Source organism: Protopterus annectens, chromosome 10.part0 (genome assembly GCF_019279795.1).
Source record: "Protopterus annectens isolate FY-2018-M chromosome 10.part0, PAN1.0, whole genome shotgun sequence".
Lineage (NCBI taxonomy): Eukaryota > Metazoa > Chordata > Ceratodontiformes > Protopteridae > Protopterus > Protopterus annectens.
The window spans coordinates 1,527,735,144-1,527,755,131 of NC_056744.1; the positions used below are offsets into that span (position 1 = coordinate 1,527,735,144).

The 19,988-nt window shown below is 40.4% G+C and overlaps 1 protein-coding gene across 2 annotated transcripts in view; it reads right to left on the minus strand.

Moving 5' to 3' along the window:
* Positions 1 to 19,988, minus strand: part of LOC122813710 (tripartite motif-containing protein 72-like) — a 218,826-nt gene that overhangs the window by 46,196 nt on the left and 152,642 nt on the right. For both annotated transcript variants that reach the window (XM_044086174.1, XM_044086173.1), the window contains exon 4: positions 17,614 to 17,699. In XM_044086174.1, the coding sequence (XP_043942109.1) occupies positions 17,614 to 17,699 (86 nt within the window). The remainder of the gene's footprint in view (positions 1 to 17,613; positions 17,700 to 19,988) is intronic.

Here is a 19,988-nt window from a genome sequence, read left to right on the forward strand (position 1 = left end):
TCCACCTTGGGTACTACTGCATAGTGTGTCGAGGCCAATTTCGGCCAGACATTTTCTGATGTCCCACATAGTGGTTAGTTGTGTGCTGCTATCCCAGTAGGCCACCCTATTCCCTTGCATGTGTGCAGCATTACCATAGATATGCTAACAAAACGTACTAATCCATTCATTTATTGTTAAGAAGACTGACTTACCTTGTGCTTGCGGTAGTTGTGTGAATGGTGTTTGAGGGCCGCCTATGTTGGATGCACACAGTACACTGCCTTATACATGGTAAGTTGCAGGTAATGTGATGCGTGTGTCATCCATTTTCCTGTGTGTGCGAGTCAGAGAGAGGTGTCAGTCCCTGGGGTCCCTACAGTGTCAGTGTGTGTGCTATGTGTTGCCTCTTTGCCAAGGCCTGAGCATACTGGGCATGCCTCCGTCTGCCTACAGGAGAAGGCTCAGGGGTCTCCTCCTCTGGGTCCCTCTGTGCCTGTGGGGACCTTGGCAATGGTGGGGGGCTGTGTGGCCCTTCCCTGTTCTGTTCCTGCTGCAGCTGTTTCCACAGGATCATAGTGTGTAGCATGGCACATTCTATGAACATGTGTGCACATGTGGCTGGAAAGTACTGCAAGGCTCCACTGGAAATGTCAAGGCAGCGGAACTGTGACTTGAGCATCCCAAACAAATGCTCTATAATGATCCTGGTTTGTGCGTGTGCATCATTATGGCATTCTTGTGTGAGTGTGTGTGTGCATTTCTGATGGGTGCCATCATCCACAGCCCCAGTGCACAGCCAACATCCCCCACCAGATGGCCATATGGGATGTCCCCACTGGCAAATGTCTGGTACAACTGTGACGAATGCCAGATGTGGGAGTGGTGATAGCTTCCAGGGCTGCCAGCACACACATTCATGATAATGCCCTGGGCATTGCACATGACCTGCCAGTTGATGGAGGGGAAGCCCTTGCAGTTTATGTAGACCTTAACCTGTTCACCGGGTGGTGCTTTGATGTGGATGTGCATGCAGTCCATGGCAGCCAGTACCTCCGGGTATTCTACTACATGGTGAAAGAGACCCATATTGCTGGTCCTCTCCTCATGGGTGTTGGGGAAGTAAATGTGCTCACCGGCATGTGGTAGCATGGCATCCAGGAACTGGTGGAGTATCCTGAATGCAGCTGCCTGTGAGACCCCCATCATGTCCCCAGTAGGTCTTTGGAAACTACCTGTAGCTAGAATTCTTAAGGCTACACATACCTTGGTATCCACTGGGATGGGTTCCCCTCTGATGGCTCTGGCTCTGAGTTGAGGCCGGCACAGCTCGACGATTTGCTGAAGGATGTCTCTGTCCACCCTGTAGTGCTCTAATGTCTCCAGATCATGTAGCCCCTGATAGGTAACCCTGGGTCTGAACACTCTTCTCCTCCTCCTGAGACTGGGGTAGTTGTCAGCATTATCCTCCTCACTGCCCTCAGCCTGTAGCACATACTGGTGTATCAAAGCGACAGCAGCCAACATTATTTTCTGTTAGTTTTGTCAGTTTAAAATTCCCTGGAGTGTGTGCACCTATGGTGTAGAGTTTGTGGGAAAAAACAGACTGAAAGATGCTTGCATAGTTTATAGTGGTGTGCTGCTGCTGTCTATGTGATTGGCTTAGTATGATACACTCCAGCTGCTTGCTTGCTTTTATTCTGCTATTTCCCTTTTTTCCTATTTCCCCTTACTATTTCCACTCCTTTTAAGCAAAGTGGCACGCCACACAAACCGGGTGCCCATATGTAAACAGCCTTGCTATTTCCAGGGTTTTTGTTTTGTTTTAGACCTGGTGTGTTCCAGGCAAACTCATTTAGCTAAGGTAAACAATGAGAAATGGCCCTCCCCTGGACACTAACACATTCTTCATTTCATGGAATAAGTCAATACAGCCTCAGACACAACCCCTTGCTTAGCTGTGCTTAGCTAAGCTTATATGTGCACCATAGGGCTCCAGTGTGCTTTCAACATGCCTGACACACACCCTTTTCATGTCTGTTTCTCCTCCTAGTTACACGATCATGCTATAGCACCTACATGGTTAGGTGCAGTTTGGCACTTAGAAGATGTATGTGATTCAGTAAAGTTCCCCTAATTTGCATACCCCACTGCCTTAGTCCATAGTTACTGCACTAACACAGAGCCTTTCCCCTTTTTTCGGCACAATCTCATTTGCATGCCACTGCCCTATGCTTAAACAGCCAAGATTGGCCAAAAAAAGAAAACAACTTTGATTTTTATAAAAATTAAGCACTTATCCATGCCAATGGCCTGATATTTGGCCATTGGCATGCCTAAGGACTATAATACATGCATTTTGGGAGCTGTCATGCCTCTGTTTTGTTACTTACAGAAATGTATTCGGTTAGTAACCGAATACATTTTTGCAGCTAACACTGTTCTTGCATGGATACCTGCCTGCTTACTGAATCACTAATTTACCTCATTTGCATGGTTTTCACCAGCAAATGAGGCAATTAGCATTCTGTAGTCATGTCCGTGCAGAAACAGTGTAGGCACGCTCGTGCACATCAGATTAGCTGTTTGCTGGATCACTCGGCAGCCATATTCCATGCAGGAGCAGCTACACTGTTCCTGCACAGAAAAATTTCTTTGTTGAATCCCGGGGTATTAGTTAGAACTGCCACATCAACTAACCCATACACAGCTTCTTACCTCCTAAAAAATTAACCAGCATCCATCTGCCGGTCTAGCATTAAACAATATTCAACACAACTATGTTCCCAGTCGGTCATTGAGATCCTGTGACCAAAAACTCCTGTCTATCTATAAACCTAACAAATCTGCTGGGTATTGTCTATACTTATACAAGGTTGATAAGGCCTGGAACTCCTTATCTGTATCCATCAGGTATACACTCTCCCTCCCGTGTTTCAAAACAACTCTGAAAGACTTCCTAGCTAACATCTGTCTCTGTTCTTGCTCAAAACCAGGATAACCTATATCCCTAAATGTGAACAAGTACCTTTTTTACCTTGCATCTCATTTCTCTTCCTTCTTCACTCACTTCCTTACTATTTCTCATCTCTGATTTTTCTTTCTAAATATACCACAAGCCTGTTCTTTCACTTCATATTGCAATTCCTATTTGTATTAGACTAACTTACCTTTAATTTCTCTACAAACTGCCTAAAAGTACTCTAAATATTAAATGATTGTCATACCTTGTAACAATTATTATTCCTTATTTGTTATAATTCTTTAAACTACATACATTTTTCTTTCATTTTTGAAGACTGTAAAATTGTTCTTAAATGTTTTGTAATAATTTGGAGCTTTTCTCCCCTAGCCTCCGCTGAAAATGGGCTTCTACCCTATTGTACTTTCCCGGTAATCAAATGTCAATAAAAAAAAAAATAAAACAGCCAGATGATCCTCTGGGCTTTCAACAGCCTGAAGAGAGATGTCTGGGGGTGCTGGACAGCAGCCATATCAGACCTGAATTTTTGGGACTTTTTCTTGGCTAGAGTCTGATCTTTGGGAAGGGAAGACTCTGCCATAGCACCTTGTGCCAACAGCTTTAGACATTGGTTTTCCAAGTAAATAGACAAGGAGGACAGATGGCTATGTAGGGTCTTGGGGACAAATGCTTGGCAGATAGAACATTGCATACAGTCGTGAGAAGCACCCAAACAACAAAGAGACACTATTTGTGATGATCTTTATGGGGAATCTGCCTTCCACCCTGACATTTTCCCTTTATGGATGACATGTAAGCCAACAACACTAAAATAAAAGATAAGGAAGAACCCCAATGGGGCACTTATCTGAAAACAGCTGAGTGACCAGAACAGAAGAACAGCATTCAGACCGACATTCAATGATGGCATTTAGACTGGCGGCAAAGTTCTGAGGTGTGTGCATCCATACATCACGTTTATGCTCTCTTTCTTGGCAGGGAGCATATGTGTGACATATGATGCCTGTAAACACTACAGGTTTTGGTAAACTGGCCGGACTATCGGCTATCCTTGGCAAGAGATGCTTATGTAAGGAATATTGCAACAGTGATATGGAAGGACACTGACCTCGAATAAAGATTCAAGGTCAATATCCTTTTAGGGTTTAGGTGCTGTTGTGTAAAATTGGAGGGGTGTATTTTTCAATGAATGAGGCATCTTTTCATCTATCCATCCATCCACAACCCCTTTTTCCCATTTTTTTTGCACATGGGGTTGGGGTGTTACTTCAACTGTGACAGTCAACTACAGCCAATGTTTACACCACCGGGTGGCTAGCCCTGCTGCAGCATTCCTCCCACACAGCACACTTGCACACACACTCATACCTATGGTCAACTTAAAGTGTCCAGTCTACCTACTGCATGTCTATGGAATGTGGAAAGAAACTGGAGCACCTAGATGCAACCCACACGAACATAGGGAAGACATGCAGACTCCACACAGAAGGCACCCCAGCAGAGAACTGAACCGGGGAACCTCTTGCTGTGTGATGGCAACACTATCTGCTGTGGCACTGTGCCACCCATCTTTGTTACGATTAAAATTTGGGGGAAAATTATGTAGTTATTAGGCAGTTGGAGGGTTTGATTAAAAAAAATGAAAGAAATATGTGTTATGTGGAGGACTTCTAGATCAACATTCAAGAAAAAGGTTTATCTGGTAAATTCTGTTTTAATGGAAAAATAATAGATATGTCAAATATTTATATGATCTCAGAAAAATATGAAAAAGAAATTGTGCCTTTAATGTTTTCTTCCATATGGAGTTCAAGATTAAACCCAATGAAAATAGGTAAGTTGTATATGAGTGAAGATGAAGACGGACTGAGGTTATGAAATCCAGTTGTTAATTCTGCCTTTTTTTAAACTTGTGTAGAATACTGAAGAAGGTTAAATATAGAGAATAGGAAATGGTTAACACTAAGTACAAAAAATTTGGAGAGATGAAGAGAATAAGAAAAAGAAAGAAAGATTATAGAAGTGAAGAAATTAAGAAATTATCAAGAAAAAAATATAACATGGAAGAATTTGGTATAATAATGTTATAAAACAATATTATGTAAATCCATGGGAAAATTTACCAGAAATGATAAAGACCACTAAAATAAGGAAAAGGTGTTGTGCTAAGATTATAGAGTATCAGGACTTCCTAAGGAGACTAGTAATTAAGTTACCAGTAAAGGGAAAAATGCCCTAATAAAAAGAAAGTTGAAAGAGTGTGTTTATTTTTGGGGAAGAAGAGACAACAGACCACGTTTTATGAAATGTAAAAGAGTGGTTAAATTCTGGAAAAAGTTGTGTGAAGAAAATTGTTTTGAGAATATTTATAATATAAACAATATAGATAAGAATATGATTATGTACTGATATTATAAAAACAAGAAGAATAAGTGAGAAGGGTAGATAAGAATTTATTTTATGTATATTTATAATATAAACAATATAGATAAGAATATGATGATGTACTGATATTATAAAAACAAGAAGAAAGAATAAGTGAGAAGGGTAGATAAGAATTTATTTTATGTAATATGGGTTATTTGGCTCTAGACGATTGTCACTGTTGAAAAGACACCCTTGACCTCATGTATAAAAAGGGTTGTTGGATGGATGGGTTATTTGAAATGAAAGACTGAATTAAATTTTGCTTAATGGAAAATAGATTTTGGCTGATATAATGGGAAAAATTAGATTATGATTGTGGAAGAAGGAATGAGGGTCAATTATGGAAGAATAATAATGATGATTGTATTTAGGAATTCTTAGATATATACCTGTAAATATGTAAATAATGGTCTATGCTGTGTTAGTTAAAGGACCCCTACTCATTTTGATATTTGCCGGAGTGACATGGGATCTTTTACATCCACCTGGGCTACGACCAACTCAAGCAGACGGGACCTTGGTTTAACGTCTTGGCCAAAAGATGACATACTTAGGATTACAGCACCCCCCTTTATGCTGCACTGCATTATCAGCAATCAATTTGCTCCCTGCCTCCTAAGTTGCTCATCTACAGGACTACACAAACATGAGGAGACTTTTCTGTATTTTTGGATAAAATTGAATGGAGAACTGCCTTATTACAGGAGCTCAGTTCATTTCAACAGTCTGTATCTGTTTTCCTTCTTGTTTTCTTTAACAGTTTGCATATCTTTTAGCAGTTTTAAATTATTAAGTTAGGTTAGATCAGTGCTTTACTGCTTCTGATCCTAAAGCATTTGTACAAGTGCTGTAAGCTTTCTAAAACTTTTTTCAGTTATTCCAGCAAACAGCTGTATTGTTTTTGCCTTAAGTGATCTAACTTTAAGAATGAAATCTTGGCTGTCCTTTTGCGAGAGAACTTGAGCACCTGGCTGAGCTGCATTAGACCTGACTGCTTCAAGTTGGGGGGGGGGGGGGGTTGCAGTTAATTGCTTTTGTTGTCTGATGCTCAAGAATTTTTTTAATACTGCCTTCAACTTCTGTTTTTCCAGACTCAAGACTATCCAACAAGATGCAAAGTGGCTGAAAAACTCCACAGTCCCCCAAAGCTTCTTGTTATATTCTTAAACCCAGTATCGCTCTTGTTATTGTACCTTAAATTAATCTGACCATAAACCTCCTTCCCTGTCCTCTTTCACTAGTTGTTGTCATTGATTATAAACGTATCATGTTGAAAAATCAGTCCGTTTTAGCTATTTAAATACATTTTCCCTCCCATTGTTTTCCATGCATCCTGAATACAAGGAGCCCACCAAACCAATCAGTGTTGGTCTTTGCTATCGACCTGCCCTTGCTACAAACTGTTTTTGGAAGCTCCTGAGTCACATCTCATCTGTTCATACTAGGGAGCTTTAAAAGATTAAACTGCTAAAGCCTGAGATGCCCTCTCCATATTTTTCTGTCTGTTTAGTGCACAGTCCAGCAGAAAGATGGAAGGTTGTCCTACTTGTTTCTCCTCTGCTGCCTGCCTCATAGTATTTGGTATCCATAGGCAGTGCAGTAACAGCTTTAGGCTCACAGATAATGAACTGTTAGTTAACACAAGAAATTCTGTTTGTGAGAGATGCAAATATTTATTAAACACGGAGGCCAAAAACAAATAATAATAACAATAACAATAATAAAAATACAGACAGTGAGCAACACACACAACTGTTGCACACTACACCAGTTCACAATAAAATTTTTAAGACAAGGCTGTAGAAAAATCACTGACAAAGCCTCTTAGACACATGAGCACTAGGTCTCAGTGAAAATCCAAAAGATGTTACATCGCATCTATTTTCCAGTCCCTGTGTTTTCACATTACAAAAAAAGCATCATCAAAAGTTAAATTATCTGAAATTCAGTACACCATGCCACTCTACAAATGGAAATATTTTAGTGATCAATGACTCTGTAGTCAGGCACACTGATTCTGTGCCCACTAGGCTGAACAAAGACAAGATAATAAGTCGTCTTAAAGGTGCCAGGATCTCTGGTATCTCAAGGGCCGTTAAGACCCTTTCCTGTAACAGATACGATTATGGTGGTGGCCGACATGAAATGTAACACTCTGATGGATATGCCAGGAGACATGTCAGAACTCTCAATGCATGTAACAAGTGCAGGCAAGACTTTGGTCCTCAGCAGTACCTCATGTTCCAAGAATGCTGCCTAGATGCAAAGAAAAGATAACTGCCTTTGGCAATTGGCAAAATAGTTGGTGTCATACCAGGGGGATCCAGTATGTCTCAACATGGGATGAGATGCTTGACAATCCCACTTTCTTTACAAACGTTGGTCTACAACTTTCATTCCATGGCTCTCATACTGGCTAAAGCCCTTACTAACACAGCAGTGACTTTTTTTAGGCAAAGTCCTGCTAATGGACATCCTAGTGGTAACTAAACTATCAAATCCAACACAAGATCTCACTATGGTGGCTTTCTGACCTTGACGCGCTCTTCTATTTGAAACATATACACATCTGTGTAATTACTGAAACTTGGTTTTATTGTTCAGAAAGCACTTCCTGTATACCTGGGTTTGTGCATACCATACCTTCAGACCTGATGGCAACCGTGGTGCTGTCTCCACATTTTAGGGACAATATCACCTCTACGCAGACCTCCAGAGAGCCAGAAATGGAGCTCTTTGAACTCCAAATCACATTAAACAGGAACAACTGTCCATTTAGAGCCTGTTATAGGAAACCCTCTACGTCTCCTGAGGATAATGTAAGGTTTCTAACTGTACTTGATAAACTCCCTGTAAACAAGAGCTCTTATTTTGGGAGACTTTAACCACTCCTCAATAAACTGAAGTACTATAGTCTGCATGTCCTCCCTGCGGGTCGAGTGGCATTCCAAAAGACATGCGTAAATGGGTGTGCCTTTGTTGAAGGCTGGGCGTCGAGCTGGCAACTCGGCACCGTGAAAATCTACTGCCAATCATTAGCGGACCAGAGTTCCGCTGTGGCGACCCCTAACAGGGAAAAGCCGAAAGACAACAACAACTCCAATATAAAGTTCTTAGATTTAAAAAAAAAAAAGAAATAACTGCCTGGACCAGGTCGTTAACAAACCCACTAGAAGGCATGTTAACAAACCCACTAGAAGACTTAATATTCTTGATCTTGTCCTTATGAATATCACTTTTTCAGGTACTATTGCTCTGGTAACTCTTTCCCTGGTTAACCTGAATCATAAACTAGTTACCTTCACCTTCCAAATCCACTTAAGCCAGTAGTTCAGAAATCAAGGATTTCAAATGTGTTAATCTCATCAAAATCCATGATGACGTTTCAAATTCACTTGCAGCAGCATCACCCCAGACATTGCCATGTAAGGTAGTTTCACAAAGGAATTATACACCCCCATTGTTTGAAAACAAAAGGAGGCGCTGTTTTAATCTATATTAGAGATAAATTCACCACACCTCTACTTAGACTGGACAATTCCATGGAGTACTCTAGGTCCAGGTTATGGTGGGTAAAACCCCCATTCAAGTCCCAGCCAGTTATAGATCCCCCCTCCCTGGGTCATGACACCCACAAAGCCCACTTAATCAAACTGGAGACAATCCAAATTTTACAGAACACACTGGTTACGGGGGATTTCAATTATCCCACCATCAACTAGGAAACCTACTCTAGCCCAAAGGCAATATCACAAAAGTTTCTTGACTTTGTGAATTCAAATGCCCTGGAGCAAATTGTCCATGCTCCAACAAGAAGAACAAACATTTTAGATCTGGTCCTCACCAACATGTCAAACAGGTGGACTACTTAAACGGTTGGGCCCTCATTAGTTTCACAAATCAGTAAACTTCAAACTGACACTAACACTAGAATTTACAAAGGGTGAAATCAGGCTAAAAAACTTCACCAAGGCAAACTATACCTTCCTAGGTGAAGGTATAAATGTATTTCAAGCCCCATCTCAAGCTTAAAGTGGTAACTATGCCAAAGCTTACACTAAAGACCTGTACAATCACTTGCATAAGTGTATACACTCAGCTGTACCAGAAAGAATCAAAGCCAGAGTCCCAAGTAAAATCAAGCTGCCATGCCATGGTGGACTTCCAGCATCAACAAACTGTGCAATAAATGCAAAAAGAAAAGTTGCTGTCCAAGAAAATAAAGGCAAGGACCCAAAAATAGAAAAGCACCCTTCTCAGCCTTAACAGGCAAATAAGATAACTTGTCAAATCCTCCGAGGGCTCCTTTGACAAAACCTAGCAAGTACTGCCAAGGATAATGATAAGGCCATTTAGAGCCATGTACATAACCTAAAGAGAAGGACCCAAGCATGTGCAGAACTGGTGGCCAATGTTATCACACACACTGACCCCACAGAGATAGCGAACCTGCTAGCCGATAGGTTTGGCAAAAATTTCACTCCCTTTCCCATCCTAACTTACAACAAACACTCCCCCAAACTTCCACCCCACCTTACATATCTGAAGAGCAGGTCCTCAAAGCCCTGTACAATGCAAAGAACACAACCTCTATGGGACCAGATTACATCCAGGCTGTCTTATAAACAGACTAAAATATTATCTAGCATTACCACTAAGTATCCTTTGCAATCATAGCCTAACCGCAGGCTTTGATCCTGAGGAATGGTGAACAGCTTCAGTTATTCTCCTCCACAAAGGTGGCCTAGCAACAGACCATTGAAATTACAGACCCATAAACCTGACCAGTCTCATATGTAAGGCCAGAGAACATATCATTATGCACCTCATAAATAAAAAGAAATAGGTGACCTCCCAACCCTGGATCCTACCCAATTTGGCTTCATGAAGGGCAGATAATGTCTGTTAAATCTGGTGGATTTGTTTGAAAGTGTGACCAAGGCCAATGATGAGGGCAAATCCGTGTACACAGCATACCTAGGCTTGACAAAGGCTTTCAGCAAAATCACACATTCAGGCATTACTGATAAACTTAGCAAACTGAATATAAACCCCTTTGTTGTAAGATGGGTTGCTGACGGACTCACAAACCAGACACACACTATCAAAGTGGACGACTCCACATCATCTAGCAGATCTGTTACCAGCGGGGTGTCACAGGGGTCAGTGCTGGATCCCCTACTGTTTGGTATAAACTTCTCAGAAGTTCAGATCAAAACTAAATGGTTGTGGCTGTCCAAGTTTGTAGACCACTGCAAACTAGGTGCAATCATTGAATCCCCAAATGATATCAGTATACTCCAGGATGGTCTCACACAGACTAACAACTGGTGTATTAGTCATGGTCTCATATTGAATGCAAAGAAATGCATCATCATTCCCTTTAGCACAAGCAATGTCCCTTCACACTATCAAATCAATAACAATATCTTAAGTATCCATGAAGTGGTGAGGGACCTGGGATCACAGGTTGACCATGACCGTAACTTCAATCAACACATGTCTACCACTGTAAGGAAAGCTTTCCACGTAGCTTACTTAATTGGTAAAGGCATCACCTCGATTGCAAAAGAAGTTATAACCCCCCCCCTATACTTAGCACTTATCTGGCCCATAATTGAGTATAATGCCCCAATCGGTATGTACCATATTAAGCACCTAAAGCAATTAGAGACCTCAGAGGTTTCTAACAAAGAAGATCAACATCCCGCAGTATGCGTCTTACAAGGACCAACTAAAATCCCTGTCACTATACTCCATATGGTATATACTTCTTAGGGGAGACTTATGCCTGGCCTAGAGAGCAACCCAAGACCCAAACCTTATGAACTTACTGCATATCCATAAATCAAATGGGTCTAGGACTACCTGTATCAGGGACTCAAATATGGCCTGTGACTTAAATAGGACATGCTGGAGGGACAGATTTATCTCCCAGTGACTGCCACATCTTTGGAGCAGGCTACCAATTCATGTAAAACAGAGCACCTCTATGACACTGTTCAAGAGGAACCTGGATGAGTGGATGGGGCACAATTCTTACTGGGGATAGCACCTACACCCTCCTGGACATGGGCAGTCATCACTAAATGCAATCTTGGGTATTGAATAGTACCTCTACAGTATTAAATTGGGTTGAAATGGCTAGGCTTAAAATGACCTCTGGGTCAATAGCATAGCAATCTGCTATGATCCTATCAGTCACAACCAGATCTACAAGTAATGGGAAATTTAAAAACAAAACGGTGGTTCACCATTGTAACTGAATTCTACAAAAAAGAATAAAACTCCTCAAAGAATGCAGACAGTTAAAAGACCCTCACATCAGGAATGACAAAATCTTGAAAAATTCTACTAAGTGTAATAGTCCCTTTTGTGATGGACCACTATAGACATATTAAACAGCTAGAAAGACTACAGGGTTTTCTAACTAAAGAAGATCACTAGCTTAAAAACCCTAAACTGCCAGAACAGACAAAACGCACCTTCTCTTTTTTCAGTATCTTATAGGCTTCCTAGGGAAGATCTAAATCTTTCCTTCTGTACCATTAGGGACCCAGTTGCCCTGGATCTCTTGCATTTCCACCCACAAATACCAGAAAGAGATATCTAAATTTTCATTAGTAAATTAATAAAACATGGTGAGAGATAGGTTCATTGCACGGTGCCTTTCTCACCTCTGGAATATACTCCTGTGCCAAATGAAGCAGTGTGATATATTATTTCCCTTCAACTTAAAAGTGGATAATTGAGTGGGTTTTCACAAATTCAACCCTGGCTTTCTTCGAGGCTGAACAGGGAAAGGACCTGCTTTCGCCATTCGCCCTTCGCTACAGTCGGGCTCACTCAATCCTACCCTACCCCTATTCCAACCCACCCCTATCAGATTTATTCTCTTCTAACCACTTCCTTCCCTTTACTCATCCAATCCCCATCTGTCTCCAATCACTCCTCCTCCACACTCAGCCAATCTATACTAACTGACCCCTTCTCTTAACTTAACCATTCCCCTTCCTACTGTCTCTAACCACTCCCCTCACACTTATCCAATTCTGTCCTACTGCCTCTTCCCGTCTCTTACTTTCATATTAGTTCACTTCCTGTTCTCAGTTACATTACAAGTGCCTCCCATTAGATATCAAACTTTCTGCCGTAACCCTTTTTCCTTACTCTTTTAACCCTAGTCATACCAGGGACCTACACCCTCTTACTCTGCCTCCTAAATCACACTCTTCCTCCTGATAGCCATGCACTCCACTTAATACCTACTCCGACATTAGCCCTAGCCTTTATCACCCATGTCTCATTCTGTCTGCCATGATACACCTTTTCTATTCAAACTATACCTCACTTTATTCTCATAATTCCCTCTTTCATTCCCTTCATTACATTATCTCTAAACTGTCTAACCACATTCATCATTCTTTTCATATCCTTTCCATTTTCACCTGTTCAGGAGAAATCCACCCAATCCAGTACCTAACAAATCTAACAGCGAAACAAACTTTAACTTCTCTAAATGCCCTAAATCACTTCACATAACTACTCTCAATTTCCAAAGCATCTGCAACAAAGCTTCAGAATTGCATGCATGGCTTTCCCAAAATAAAAACATCCTAGCAGCCACAGAAACATGGTTAAATCCCCCATACAAGATTCAGAACTTTTTCCACCTAACTTTAGCATTATTAGAGCGGATTGACAAAAGGAGGTGGTGTGGCCCTCATCTATCCCAACTCCTTCAGTATTACTCCATATAAAGACCAGATCCCTCAATTCCAATGTGCTGAGATATTGATCTCTTTTCTTCAAACTAACCACTCAAAAAGGCTATGTATCATAGTCCTATATATTCCTCCTGGAAATAACATTCCAATTCTAGATAGCATGTTATCTTGGCTTTCCTTTACTATAAAAAAATAAAAATATTATCCTTGGGGACATGAATATTGACTGGTCTTCTATCTCTTCCATCACGTCTTCTGACAGCATAAACCTAATTCACTTCACCTAACGTATTACTACCGCTACTAGGTACAACAACAAAGCTAATGTAGGATCCACCCTAGACTGGATTCTAGTCTCAGATCCTTCTAAATATACAATCTGGCACTATATCCAACTCTATTAGTGACCATCTCACCCTTACACTATCCGAGTTTGTTCAGCCATCACAAAAAAAATAACATTAAACTAGTCCAAAACCTTTCTAAATTTGACCCCAACACCTTCAACAGAATCCTAAAAAGCATTACTGTAATATTCTTAACTTTAATAGTTCTTTTCAGAAAATCTTAGAGATAGTCTAGCCCCTTCAAGAACTAAAAGAACCAAAAGCTAGTAATGCCCCTTGGCTAACTAAAGCTACCAAACAAACTATGAACAACAGGGACAAGGCATGGAAAGCTTGGCTTAAATCTAAAAATACATTTGATCTTATTCCTTATAGATTATAGACAACTCCGTAACCTATCTAAAAAATTATCTCTACAGACAAGCAGCACTACTTCAGGAACCAGCAAATTAGTAGAAATATCAATCCTAAAGTTTTCAGGTCCTCTATCAACAACCTTCTTAACCCTGGCACTAAACCTAACCCATGCCCACACCCTGATAAACCACCACAACAACAAATTGCAAGCATCTTTAATTTTTACTTCATTGACACAATTGCCAATATTACCTCTACCTTTTCCCATCCTCTCCCTAACACTAACACTACTTCACCATCTTCTACTCATCACCCTCTACATCCACTGGCACTCTCTCTCCAAATGGAATACATCAGACTTCTACGCCACTCTTTACACTCTCTTCTATACCCATTTTTGAGATCAAAAATTACTTCTAAAAAAACTAAAGCCCTGCTCCAACTCCACTGATAATATCCCTGCCAAATTCCTCAAACTTGCAACGGACTGAGTGGGCTTCCCCATTAGCATTCTGTTTAACAGGTCCATAAAGGAATCTTATGTCCCTGGCCTCTGTTAAAAAGCCATAATACCACTTCATAAAAGTGGCCCCTCAGCCAATATCTTCAACTTCCGACCCATTGCTTTACTCACTCCCATCTCAAAAATTCTAGAAGAGTGTGTTCAAAAACAACTTTTAGACTACCTTCTAAAATATAATCTTCTCTCCCCTACTCAGCACGGTTTCCATCCTGGACATAGTACAGCCGCTGCATTAATCTCATTCTTAGACATTGTGAACAAACCATGAGACTCCGGTAACATTGTATTAGCCCTTTTTCTTGGACTTATCTAAAGCATTTGATACTATCTCCCACTCTGTCCTTCTCTCCCAAATCTCTAGTATTGGCCTATCTACTTAATCTCTTAACTGGTTCAAAAGTTCTCTCTCTAATAGAGATCATGCTGTTAAATGGCAGAACTCAATTTCCCCTTACATTCATAACCCTACTAGTATTCCCCAAGGTTCAATTTTAGGCCCTCTTCTGGTCAACATTTTTATTAATCTCCACCAAGCCATTCAGCAGGTCTCCCTAGTCCAGTATGCAGAAGCCTCCACAATTGTTTGCTCTGCCCACAACTCAAACACTCTAAAGCAAATTATCCAAGCTGCATTTACCACTGTAGAAACCTGGCTACACAATAATCACCTCTCTTCAAATCCTAAAAAGAACAAACATATCATCTTCATTCCCAAGAGAAACTTACCACTTAATATAGCTGACTTTGAGATTCTCTCCCTTAACTCTACTAAAATTGAGTCAGTTACGCATTCTAAGCTGTTAGGGGTAATTATATATGAACATCTTAAATTTGATTATCACATTCAAAATAGCATTAATAAAACCCACAAAAAACTGGGGCTACTATATAGACATAACAAATTCCTCTCCCTCCCTTCTAAACAAATATTAGCCTCATCATACCTTCTACCATCACTAACTTATGGCACTCCCTTACTAATGAATCTGCAGTCTTCCTTGATTACAAAATTAGAAACATACTATAATAAGATTGCTAAATTTGCTACAAATAGTCACCACTCTACTTATCACTGTACTGCCCTAAAGCAACTACAGTGGCTTGAACTTCCCCATTACCTTCTCCTCCTCCAGCTCACACTCTCTTATAAAAACTTATATATAAACCTCAGGACTGTCCAGCACTCAGCTCACTCTTCACCCTGTATACTCCTGCTCATCCCCTACGCTCTGAGCACCCAATACTTTCTTCAAGTACACAAACCCAAACTACCTACAGGTCAATTCTTATATTCTTGGACAATTTCCAAAATTTGGAATAAACGTCCAGCATCTTTATGCCTTCAACCAATACCTTCTATTTTCAAAAGTGCATTGCACAGTCACTTCTCTTCCATGTAGATTTGTAAATGCTCATTTCCCTCCTCAGCCATTACCTAAATCTTTTCCAGCTCACTTTCTCACAATTTTAGCTTTTTCTTTTTAAACTCCCAAATGAACTCTTCATCTACATCCCCTCCTCTCATCTTTTAACTTTTTCTCTCATTCTTCTCTCACTAGTCTCCACTATCCCTTTACCTTACCAAACTACCTTTCTCTTCTTTCTCCCCATTCCTTTCTATCACCATTTCCCACTCTCTCTCTACTTTACCAGACTTCCTTCTCCTGCACTGCATGACTGTCCTCCAACCTTTACCAAAGCCCACACACCTCCTTCTCTGGCTGCCCCACTTCTCATTCCCTTCCTCTAGGCCTTTATCAACCTCTACCTCTGTGCCTTCACACTAACCCTTACTTCCTTGTTTCCACTTTTTGATCAAATAAAGTTTCAACTGATATACTCCTTTTACTTTCAGGTATAACAGCGTGTTACTCCCCACTGCCAAACACCACAGTATTATGTTTTGTATGACGTATTAGATGTCTTTACTGAATTATACTTTATAATATGAAATTTTTTCTCTATTGTTTTTACAAGTATGTATTTTCTGTAATTTTACTCACTATTCCTTTTTTTAAAGATATTTCTTCTTATGTAAAATATGATTTCGTTTTGTTTTATTCTATGCATGTTCCCTGGAGCTTGTATTGTATTGTTTTGTACTCAATGTAGGTTCTCTGGAGATTTTCTCCCCAGGCCTCCACTGAAAATGGGCTACCTGGCTCAGTGGACTTTCCCAGTAAACAAATGTCAATAAATAAATAAATAGTCCAATGATTGCATCTATACATGTAGTTAATTTTGAGAATGCCTATATCTCCTTCACAGCAACCAATATACAGTCTTGGTATATACCAATATTTATATATCATTTAATAAGCAAGAAGCATTTTTTTTCATGTCCAACTGATCCTGGGGCCAGTTAATCAACCTTAAATTGTAACTTAGAACATAAAGAGCAAATAAATTTATAGCTAGGACTTTATTCCTAGATGTCAGGGTAGTTTTCAATATTAGAGTTAGTCTTCTTCCTTAATGAGCATTGTTGTCATTTGTTATGTTTTATTGTTGACCCTTCATCAATTCCCAAATATTTATACACTCCCTTCTGCTCAAGTTCTTTTTAGATCACATTCCTGAACCAGGTTTGATGGTTTCTATGTTACTTTTTACATTTATCAGGATCAAATGCCATTCTTTTATTATCCGAGAAAGTTTTAACCATCTGTAGTTGAGCTTTAAACTCATCTGTTGAACTGTACACTTTTTAAGTAATCCACAAGAAAAGTAGATGAGAAGTCTTTTAAACAATATTAACTTCTGGGAGCCAAATTTTAACCACAGTCTGATCTATTAAGTAAACAGCTTAAGGGATTAAGGGCAAGACAAAACAATAGTGGTGACAAAGAATCACCCTAGAATATCCCCCTTTTGAATTTATATCCCTGGGAAAATAATTTGCCCTTTGTCATGGCTCAACTGCAAAGTGGTTCATCACTGCTTCTTAGTGACTGTATTGATCAATGTAAGGAATATCTTGCACATCTGAAAGCATTCCTTTATCCATGTCCATGAACGTAGGATGCTATTTTTTTTTGTAATCTATCCATGCCATACATAAATCATTTCCCTTTTTACACCTCTCTTTTATGGCTTTATTTAGTAACAAATCATCCTTTGTTCCGTATGACTCTCTTTTGTTACCCCTTTTGCTCTCCTGACACACACACACGCGTGCACGCACACACACACACACACACACACACACACACACACACACACACACACACACACACACACTGTAAAATTGCATTTAATGATGCAACATACTTGATCGAATGTACTCCGATTTCGACATCGCTGGAACTTCTGTAACATTTTGTGGTGATACTTGTTCTGTAGGCCTTGGTGACTCACTGTTTTGAGAAAAGAGAAAAGTAGTTAAGACATGTACTATATTCCATCCTTCTTTTTATGCAGGATATAAGCCAGCAATGGTACCATAATGTTTACTGGTCAGCCTGCAAGTACTGACATTTAGATGTGAAGTATCGTGCCCATGTTATTCTCATACGTAAGCATTCTGCTCTACAAGAACTACAGTATAATGCTGAGTGAAGGAATTCTGCCAAACAGTCATGCTGAAAATGTACTTAGAACTTTCTTTATCAAATGCCTACTCACTAATGGGGGTGTGTGGGTAGCAGGGCATATACATCCTCCATACCCCGAAGTATCCCCATTTCACCTGTTGTTTGATCAAATAGGAGTTTACCACACAATGAAGAAAATAGAAAAGCCCCAGGTTGACAATGTCTTCTATATCACTGTTTAAGTATTTGTAACCTTAGGATCTCCTGCCAAGGATAGCCCAATGCACAGCCAGTATACCAAAGCCTTTAGACTCTGTATGTGACGTACATCACACGTATGCTCCCCACATGGGACATAGGCCATAAAAGTGATGTACTGATGCAGATACCCTGAACTTCTTTGCTGCCAGTCTGAATGCCATGATCACTTACTAGTCTGAAAGCCCTTTGCTGTGCTAAATACCTAGCCATCAGATAAGTGCCCCATTAGGGTTCCTTTTCTTTTTTACTTATGGTTTTGTTTTCCTTTTGTTACATGGAGTTCATGTCATCCAAACTGGGTAAATGTCAGTGAAGAAGGCACATTCCCCATAAAGATCATTATGAGCAATGCCTTTTTTGTTTGTGTGCTTCCCACGACCATACCTCCTGGAGTATTTGCAAAGTGCTTGTGTCTAAGACTTTCAGAAGCTTGTTGTCTTCCCTGGCAATTTATCTTAAGAACCAGAGGTTTAAACAGTTTTCCCAGGTTACCAAAGCAGAATCAATTACCTCCTGTGGTTCTTCTGTTAGTTAAGAAGATGACCAAGAAATCTCAGCCAGATTCTTTGGCTGCCCAGTCTCCACTAGACATCCGTCTGCAAGCGGGTGATGGCTCTTAGGCCACCCAGTGCCAGCTTCAGATTCCTCTGCCATGACCCCATCGGAGGCTGCCATGGATCCTTCTTTTCACATGTCCTTGGAGGTTTTGTAGGTGTCTGCTACAGATGTAAACAGGAAGCAAGGTTGATTGTCTTGAAGGTCCCTAGTGGGACTCCACAGATTTTGGTTAGGGAAGAGGTTTTTGGGTACCCTTACTGAATCCTGTCAGGGCTTGGAACCCCCAGTGTTTGTTAGGGCTGATATCCCTACCAAGAAAAAACATAAGACTAAACTTTTTTCTTTACATCCTAAAGACCATCAAAGGGAATGGCAGGAGTTTACTTAAGACTTGTTTAATGCCTTAATGGCTCTGAAGCCTCCCCAATGGGTATCTGTTTGTACTTCCTTTGGATTTCAAGTCGTTCGAAAATACCTAGGGAACATGATAACAGGTCCTTGACTTTTTCTTCTCAGATACTGTCTCCTTTACCTTATGGATCTGATGAAGAGGAGTCCATTAATCCTGAGTCTCCTTTTGAGGAGTTGTCTTTTAGGGACACAGTAGCCAAAATGATGGAATATTTTAAGTGCGACTCTTCTCAAGTATCTGATACCCAGAAGAGGTATTATGAATTGCTTCAGGTGGACACTACTAAACCTTCAACAATTCCTCCTGTGATAGCTGCTTTGTTAGACACTTTCATAGCTGTTTCTAAGACTCCTGACTCACAGACACCTGCTCCTAAGAAACCTACCTGACTGGTTCTATAAAGTTCCCTGAGGGCTGTCAATTCCTTTTTAAATGTCCTTCTACTGATTCTGCTGTGGTGTCAGTCTCCTCAGACAAGTCTTCTAAGCTTTGACCCTTGACTAAGCTTTGACCTTTGAGTAAGGATAGTAGGGACATGGAGAGAATTGATAAGATTTATACTGCCTCTACCTTGGTTTTTAGGGCTATCAGGTACCAGACACTCATGACCAAGTATGCTTTGGTCATTTTCCCAGGCTAGTCAGGTTATTTCAGAACTTCCTGATTCTGAAGGCAAGTCTTATGCTCTATCTATTTTAGGCTCCACCTCACAGATGGCTCACCACTGTATCAAGTGCAGCTATGATGCTGCAGATGACTCTTCCAGGGCTGCTGCCTTTGGGTCTGTCTTAAATCATTACTCTTGGCTTCATCTGCAGTGTTTACCTGAAGACATTAAGGCCAAATTGCTGGATGCTCTTTTGGGCAATACAAATCTTTTT